Source organism: Arachis ipaensis, chromosome B3, assembly GCF_059453495.1.
Source record: "Arachis ipaensis isolate K30076 ecotype BB chromosome B3, ASM5945349v1, whole genome shotgun sequence".
In the NCBI taxonomy this organism is placed as follows: Eukaryota; Viridiplantae; Streptophyta; class Magnoliopsida; order Fabales; family Fabaceae; genus Arachis; species Arachis ipaensis.
The window spans coordinates 145655552-145664841 of NC_142438.1; the positions used below are offsets into that span (position 1 = coordinate 145655552).

Consider the following 9290-nt stretch of genomic DNA (forward strand, 5'->3'; position numbering starts at 1 on the left):
ATAAAGATATTTTGTATAAAATAATTTAGAATAAAAAAAAGTGTATTTATTTTGGAGGAAAAACAGAGTCACGAGAGATCGACACCTCACCTTCATTAACCGGAAAAAAACTCAATTTTAGTATATTATTAAGTAGATTTGAATTCCTTTTTAAAAAAAGTAATTTTTTTAAAGAAATTGATCCAAACGGGCCCTTAATTTTTATATTTAAGTTTTTGATAATCCGTGTTAGTGTGCATAACAAAACAAGGCGAGCTTAAAGGAGACTGGTCGTCCTTGGATCATGGCTACTATGTCACTGTCGCTCTTTCATACTTCATTTCTTCACCAAAACCCTTCTCTCTGTTCCAAACGATCCCAATCCCCCCACTTAACCCTCATTCTCCGGAATCAACCCACTTCATCACTCAGTACTTCACTTTCCTCTTCCCTTTTCACTTTTTTCTTTCTTCCCACCTGCAAATGTCAATCCTGATTTTATTTTCTCAATTGTTTACGATAAAAGTTTTGGTTTTTATTGCAGGTTTAAGTGTATCGGCAAAAAGGGAAAATGGGGTGGTTCCAAAAGCCACAGGGGGCGTATTGGAATCGAGTTCGAACTCACCCGTTTCTGCTAAGAACTCCACCAATCCGATTGTTGTGATTGACAACTATGACAGCTTTACCTATAACCTTTGCCAGGTTCATTATTTTCGCCACTTTTGTAGTGTCTTCTTGATGTTTACAATGATTTGTTTTCGATTACTTTCACTGGTTAGCTTGAGGTGATGATATTTAGGTCATTGGCTCACACGAATTGACTGATTAGAAGACTTTTTAGTTTTTAGATGCTCAATTAATGAAATTTATTTAGAATTCAATGTATTTGGATACAATCGAGTCTAAAACTTTGAATACAATGAGTTTTGCAGGTGCAAAATTTCAAAGTGACATATATTTTGGAACTAGAGGGACTAAGACCACTTCAGTTACAATTGTTCACACTAATTTGTAACATTATTTCCACGGTTTAATTTGGAATTTGGGGATTTTACACTAACATTCCATGTTGTATCACAGCTGTGTCTTGTCATTAATCTTAAAATTTTCTTGTATCCTTGTGGTCATGTTATATCATATCTGTCCTCTGTGTTATATCCATGTTCTTGATCCTCTTGAATTGAGGTGGAAACCAACAATGACAAATAGTTTGATGTAGGATTCATATGGATCATTTCTGAACTAAGTTAGTCTAAATTTAATGAAGTAGGGGTGGATTGGTAGTTACAAATTGAATTTCAATTCTGTGTTTCCAATTTTTATTGCCCACTACGGGGATTAGGATGTTGAGGGTTAAAATTGTGAATGGATTGACTGTAAAGACAAAGGAATGAAATGTCGTACTGTTCTATTTCAAACACCACAAATTAATGAGTATGAAAGTATGATTCTAAGGGATTGGTTTGGGTTGCCTACTAAAATCATTATTAGTATGATAACCCTCTAAGCAATGGGGTGTTCCTTTTACCTTTACTCCATCCACTTAACTCCGCTTGGCTGCATGTATGATGAAAATATGCTTCAGGTTGAGTTCCTTTTGCCCTGTTATCTTTTGCTTCATATTAAGATGAGCCCTTTTTCAGAAGAGTCATAAAATTTTTGAATTTTGAAATCCCTCTCTCCGGTTTGAAGCAAAAGGAATTCAACCTGCAGCTAGGGTTTAGGGTTTGAAATTGGAATGAGGATGAAAGCCTTGTGGAGAATTTACTGTTACACTTGTACATCTTTTAACTTTTACTGGTTGTGGTAAAACGGTATTCTAACATTGTGTTTATGATATTTGCAGTATATGGGGGAGTTGGGTTTCCAATTTGACGTGTACCGGAATGATGAGTTGACCGTGGAAGAGTTAAAAAAGTAATATTCTTTCTTCTTCTTTCTTTTTTTTTTTTAATGCTTATGCATGTATACCATATTGATATTCATGCTGCAAGTTGTGGGAGAATAGATATTCATATTCTTAAGGTTCTCAATTTACGCTATGGTCTTTTAAAATAATCTTCTTTTTTATTAGGAAAAATCCTAGAGGAGTGCTAATATCACCTGGTCCAGGTAAGGCTTTTCTTGAATTTTCATTTATTGTCATAGTTTGATGTTTATATATTAGATGAAGAAAATGAATTAATAGAATACAGTCAATACACACATAAGACATATGATACACAATGTTCAACCTTACAGGCACGCCTCAAGATTCTGGAATATCTTTGCAAACTGTACTGGAACTTGGGCCAACTGTTCCTTTGTTTGGTGTATGCATGGGTTTGCAATGCATTGGAGAAGCTTTTGGAGGTGTGTCTTCTAAGATTTCTTCAACCTTTAGCCACCACTGATATATTTGGTGCATATAACTGACAGCAAGATCTCTTTGATAAATTTGTATATTTGTTCACATTACATTTTTTTTGGTGCAAACATGGCTTTTGGTTTCAGCGCAAGCATCCCCTGTAGTTTAATTTCCATCATTTTCATTTCTTCCCTTTTTCTGGACAGTTGAAATAGGATTAAGACATTATGCCTTTAACCTGTGCAGGGAAAATTGTTCGATCTCCTCATGGTGTCATGCATGGGAAAAGTTCTTTGGTGTATTATGATGAAAAAGGAGAAGATGGATTATTTGCCGGATTATCAAAGTAGGGATTCATTGATATTATTTATGAAATTCGATTTTTGTATTCTGATTTGTTTGATTTTTTCTATTTTCTATTTTTGAGTTGTGTCATTAGTTGGCCTTACCGCGCTGTTATTTTCAGTCCTTTCTTAGCTGGTAGATATCACAGCCTTGTGATCGAAAAGGAGAGTTTTCCTCATGAAGAACTTGAGGTGACAGCCTGGACTGAGGATGGTCTTATAATGGCAGCTCGTCACAAGAAGTATAAGCATCTACAGGTAACACCCTATTCCTTATATGGGGATTTCTTTTGATCAGATCAAGAAAAGATTCATCGCCCTTCTCTTAAATTCATGAAAATAGTGTAATCTGGTTTTCAATTTTGATATGGAGTTTAGCTGACAGCTTTTGAAATATTTTGAAATTTCATGGACCTGAATTTAGAGTTTGTAGAGATCTTGGTCATCATCACTTTTGTTTAATATGTGCTTCGTTACTATTTTGATGTCCGAGAAGTCAATTTGGGTATAATACACTACAAAGGTACATAGCATGAGTTAATAAATCAGTACGTCTGTGTAGACACTAAACTGTGCTGCATATTAAAATATAAACTCAATTGAGAATTTGATGTTTGAAAAGGTGAATGTACAAATCAAGAATTTACTCTCTGGCATTGAAGGGGTTATTTTGGTTGTTCATGCTTTTATTAACCGGCAATTCTGTGCTAAAGTTTAAGTTCTTCAAAATTGCAGGGTGTGCAGTTTCATCCAGAGAGCATTATAACAACCGAAGGAAAGGAAATTGTTCGAAACTTTATCAAACTCATTGAGAGAAAGGAGGCTGGTGGTTCATGAAAATGTTTAGTGCTGAATCTTAATGCATTGCAACATTTGTGGTGTGATGACCACATACATCAAAGGGAAAACAGTTTAAGAAATTCATTGGCAAAACTATAAGTTAGGCTGGAGTGAAATTGATTCATTATACTATAAGCGATAAATGTGATTGTTGTAGACCTACAAATTTGGCCTTACTAATAAATATAAAAGTTGTAGAAGCTTGTTGTGATTTATGTGAGAATCTCTTTCCAAGTTGGCTATAGTTTATGAGGATCTTTATTTTCATTCTCTACCATATATGGTTGAGTAGTGATTCCGTGGCATGTTATCTTCTGAATTATTAGTTTTATTATGTGGCTCTAGGAAGGGATGAAGATAACACACTTTTTCATGGTTGACTTACTTGACTTTTGCCTCACCCTCCCTCCACTTCAGACCTGGTTGGCACCCAACACAAATGCACTATGATTCTATTCCATGCTTTTTAGTTTTTAATATTAGTTAACTGCTTTTTATTGTTATCTAAACAATGCAAAATTAAATCAGCTGTTTCTCTCTCGAGTCTTGAATTAACAATTTAACATTCTGAAAATTTTAACCTACTTGTTCATATCAGAAGCTCAATTCTCTTTTTAAGTTCTCAATTATTTACAATTTTATTTTTGGTTATATTATTGGTGCTAATCACAGGCTGAACCGAATAACAATATTTTAAATCCTTTTATTATGGCAACATAAGTGAAAAAAAATAATTAATAAAAAATAGAATATAAGCAAAGACATGTTTAGAGTTGTGTCAGGGTTTATGTTTGTTGTTAAAGGTGAAGCCAAGAACAAGAATATTAAACATTAGATTCGCCCGTTACAAAAACATGCACCCAAATTGGTCGGTCTCGATTCAGAATTTCACTATGTCGTTTTCTGCTTATGTTTAGATTCCCCCTATTATTTATTATATAGTACAAAGTTATTTATCTTTTCTTAAATAGTGTGTCTAAACAAGAAAAACTGAACTCACATGGTTGGTTTAGTCCTAATTTTTTCTTCTCACAAGGGGTGTTAATGCCTATGCACCCCATAAATGTTTAATCAAAAGAGAATAACATGAACAAAATATCATGTTATGTTATGGCCTCAATTTCAGGAAAGTAATTTGTTGAATGCAAACTGTTTTTGTCTCCAATCACATCATCTTTTTGGTCATGGTTTTAGCTTTTAGGCCCTGTGAAGTGTGAAGGGGCAACTTTAACATGGAAATTTCGTTTTCGAACGATAATAACGGGATTTGATTATTTCTCAGGTTTATTCCTAATGGCAATAAAGTCAAATTGAGGTTGATTATTGAGGTAATGTCTTTTTCCTCTTCGGCATGCAACAAGGTTCTAGTGTCCCATATTACTTTTTGAATTTTGACCTATTGCAGACCTATCGTCTAGTATTTATCTATTTTGAATGCTATTTCCCCTAAATTCGGTGCTGGTCATGACTAATAATATTGATGGTAATATTAAGAAGACAATAAAAAATAAGTTCAAAGAGTTTAAATTTATCTTATTTAATATTTATTAGTTTTAATAATAATTAATTAATACTAATATTTTTGTTATCAAATATTTCTGTTAATATTGGTATTCATGTAACACTTTTTAAGGCTTTTTTTTTCTCAAAAAAAAAAAAAAAGGAAAAGAAAAAAGCTATATGTATTTTTTTAGTTGCCACTATGAAATTTTAATTGATTATCGTATACCTTTTTCTTTCTTAATAATGAAGAGTGTAAAGAAATTAGGTGTGTTCCCTATTTTATTTTTTACGAAAGTAATGTGAACGTATTGATGTTCAATTGAAAAGCTTGAGTTATGATTATTTGACCTTTTTGATACGTGACTATTCTTCAAACTAAGCTAGAAATCAATTCAAACACATTCAATTGAAGTAGTGGAGTGGAGTAATAATTAGTTTTCTTATTTTCTAGGAAAGCTTATTCCCAAATATAATCGAAACTTACGGATATATTTATACAAACTACAAAATAGAAACCAATCAGGATTGTAAAAGTAGTGTGTATTGGTTGGTTTCTTGTGCCAAAATTATAATCTAACTCAAGTATGAGATGACATGTTTTAACAAAAAGTTTATTGACGAAAGATATTTTCAACATATGTTAGGTAAGGAAATTAACTGAGATCCATTGCTTTTAGCAGAGGCTTAGTTGGCAACTTGGGCAAAGGCATGCAAAAAAAGTGTTCACATAATTTACCTGTGTCCATGGAGTGCAAGTTGCAACATATTTTAAAATTTAAGATACAGTTGTATATGCTCTTGAAATTTCTACACAAGCAAGCTCAATTTCAACATATTAATTAATGTCCAATTTTTGTATGTACAATGAACAACTCAACCACTATGTTGAAATTTGCAACCCAATCCACTTACTAGAAGAACAAAACATGAGAAAGAACAAGCCAAGACAGAAAATTTTGGTCACATCTAAGTAGAAGTCCCATTAAACTGACCAGTCTCAACACCTCTGCTGTATTCATTTGTCACGTTCACCTTCCTTGACTTTGGATTCCAATTACAAAGATGTACCATATTTAATCTCCATAAGGTGACAAATATAACCCCATATACTATAACACTGTATCATCATGGGACAAAAATTACTACTACAATTTGAGGGTCAATACAGCACTAGTTCTTTATATATATTTGATTTGATTAGCAGTGTTGAAAGAAAAGATTCATACCTAATACTGAATAAATAAATAAATAACTGATGCTAAATAAATAATTTATTGAAACCCTCAAGTATGGTCTAAATACAGAGAAATCAACAGATATATCAATTTGTAAAGCATAAGAGACATGAATGACAGTACCTGGGAACCTAAAGGTATGAAACTATACACATACCCCACCAACAAGAACCATATCAAAACTATCATATTCGGAACTCTATGCCTCTCTTTCTCTCTCTATACACCAAAAAGAAAAAGAAAAAAAAATCAACCCAGGTAATCAAACTGAATCAATGAAAATGTTATCACCATGTGGAATCCTCCCTCAAAATGCAGCAGCTTCTTCTGCCTGGCTCCCTCTGCTGCGATAATGTCGCTTTCCGTGGCGGCGCCGGCCACCCCCGAATGTCACGGGGTCGAATTTTCTCAGCCTCTCAGCTTCTTGGGGATTAATGAGACACTCTGTTGGAGGGACTTTGTATCTGACTTTGTCGTAACAGTAAGAGTATGTCATGTGCTTCTTCCTGAAGTTCTCCATCTTGATTCTTTGTGCTGGTGTGACACCAGTAGGAACTGCTTTGGAAGTTTGAGCATTGTCACACTTGGCTTCATGTTCAATGGGATCGACCGCACAACCGTGCAAGACAAGATCAGAGAACTCGGCGACATAGGGTGCATACTTGTAATTCACTCTGTATTTGCCTCCATTGGTTGCCCAATCAGATGCGTCCCATATTGTCGCGTACAGAGTCATAGGCTTGGAAGGGAAGTCACCTCCCATAGATTCCGTCCGCTTAATTTCCCTAATAGGAACATTATCTACATAAAATCTGCACAAGGAATAGGAACGCATAATCAGAGAACAAGTAAACATTAGCCAAAACTAGAAACATGCTTGAAAAAGCACAAAATCCATTATGATTCTGATATATCTCACAAAGAAACCACCATCACTAAGGAAAAAAAACATTAGTAGCCAACCAAGGATACATGCAATTTAAGCAATATTCGGATAAAATTATTAGTGATATTTGCTTAAACCATGTTTTGATTAAACAAAACAGGGGATTTCGTAAACACGACCAAAAAAATAAAGACATGTTTGAACAAAACCCGGTCAATCCAACAACAGAAACCATCAAGACACTACTTGAAAACAAGTAGTTGTGTTTGTGTAGTATATAAAATACCAAAAAGAACCAAATATGGTATGGTAGGGAATCAGATATATAGATATGCTTACATGATCTGAGAATCAGTCCAGAGAATACTGTACTGATGGAAATCCTCAGCAGGATCGAACCAGAGGCCATATCTTTCCTCCCTGCCAATGCTTGTACTTCCATTGCCATAAACATTGGTCTGAATCCTCCAGTCTTTGCCTCTTATATTCCCCAAGAACTCAAAGTCTATTTCATCATGGTTGTTCTGGAACATGTCACCATTTGACATCTACACAGATAATATTATGAAATAAATCAACCTTTTTATTCCTTTCTTTCAGATAAGTTAAAATAGATAGGTAGAAACACTGACATCATCGGTTCAACATTCAAACAAGCAATTCAACTCCATTCAAGTAAAAATAAATAAAATTTGAACTTGGTTTGAAAAATTCTAAATCTTTATTAGTATCTAGGGATGACGTTGAGGTTGAAGAAAATGAAAATGAAGTTGATACTTGAAAGTTATCTTGATGTACTACTATACATTACATCATTGGAAAAAAAAATTCTGCAAGCACGCTTCATGGATCCTATGAGTGAACTCCTGAGTGCTGTTTGGATCATGTTCATAGCGTTACATATCATGTAATGAACCAGAGAAGAAATGAAAAAAAGAAGACCAAATCCTCCCTTTACCGATGATGGATTATTAAGTTTCTAGAATAGGATAAAACGGGTAAAATTAACAGGACGAAAAAAATAAGTGTTTTTTTTTTTTTTTTTCAAAAATAGAAAGAGAAAGATAGAACCTTGAATTAACGAGGAGTTAGAGGCAGCGATTACTCACATAAAAGGCAACCACAACCCCAGCGGTGTAGTCAGCAGGTAGCTTAATGGAAGCACTGAAATATCCATGGAGGTAAAGATCATGAGACACGAATCCAGAACCTACAAAACCCGAAAAGATGAAGACTTTGGCCTGTTAAGAAAATCAAAGGAAAGAAGAAGAAGAAGGAACAGTTCATTTAAAGATTTGAGAGAAAGAAGAACCTGTTCTCTCATCGAGTGAAAGATGGACGGTTTTGCCATCCCTGTGAATGACCAAGTTGTTATCCCCAAACAAGGGTGCGTATCCTTCATCGAAGGGTATGATAGGCAATAAGTTTGTTGATGAAGCAGAAGGCGCAGCAAAAAATAGTAGACACAAAAAGAACGTGACCAACCCTCCTCCCAATCCCATCCTTCTTCTTTTTTGCGTTGTTGTTCAGAGTGTGTAGAAGATTATATAAGAAGTAATAGTGGTGATAGAAGAAAGAACGGTGATGAAGAAGAAGAAGAAGAGAGAGAGAGAGTGAAAGAAGGGGTTTGGAATATGTGTCTACAGCTAGAAACGATAGAGAGAGCCGAAAAGGGGTTTTGTTTGTTTGAGAGGAAGACACTCCCAAACCATCCTCTTTTTATTGGAGATACTTCCTTACCTCTCTTCAAATCTTACACAACTTTATTATTTATTATTCTTCTTTGAGTTTTGCTAATTACTATTTAAGGAACAGTTGAGTCCATAGATCAGTAGCTAATCTTTTATAAATCTTACTTGAGTGTATAATTTTGACTTCTATTTTTTTTCTTTTCTTAAATTAACAATCTTTCGTATTCCAGTAAATATTATTATTTTAAATTAATACTTAATTAACAATTATTTATATTTATTAAAATTTATACATATAAATTAATATAATTTATATTCATATTTTTTGAAATAAATAATGATTAAATTTATCAAAAACTATTGATCCCTAAAATTGCTATTCTTAAATACCTTTGAAGAATTTGGAATATTTGTTATTGTGAAAAAATTATAGTATTTGAAGTGCTTCAAAATAATTAGAGATAT

General features: G+C 33.7%; 2 protein-coding genes across 2 annotated transcripts; one reads left to right on the forward strand and one right to left on the reverse strand.

The window, feature by feature from the left end:
- Window positions 1-232: 232 nt before the first annotated feature.
- Window positions 233-3744, forward strand: LOC107632081 (anthranilate synthase beta subunit 2, chloroplastic). Its single transcript, XM_016335717.3, has 8 exons — window positions 233-410; window positions 524-681; window positions 1826-1896; window positions 2054-2091; window positions 2221-2331; window positions 2573-2672; window positions 2793-2928; window positions 3406-3744. The coding sequence occupies exons 1-8, from the start codon at window positions 284-286 to the stop codon at window positions 3505-3507; spliced, it is 843 nt and encodes a 280-aa protein (XP_016191203.2). The 5' UTR covers window positions 233-283; the 3' UTR covers window positions 3508-3744.
- Window positions 3745-6266: 2522 nt separating this feature from the next.
- XTH28 (xyloglucan endotransglucosylase/hydrolase 28) lies at window positions 6267-8951 on the reverse strand. Its single transcript, XM_016335716.2, has 4 exons — window positions 8447-8951; window positions 8244-8344; window positions 7474-7682; window positions 6267-7060 (listed from the first exon to the last, which is right to left on the reverse strand). The coding sequence occupies exons 1-4, from the start codon at window positions 8634-8636 to the stop codon at window positions 6556-6558; spliced, it is 1005 nt and encodes a 334-aa protein (XP_016191202.1). The 5' UTR covers window positions 8637-8951; the 3' UTR covers window positions 6267-6555.
- Between the last annotated feature and the right edge of the window lie 339 nt (window positions 8952-9290).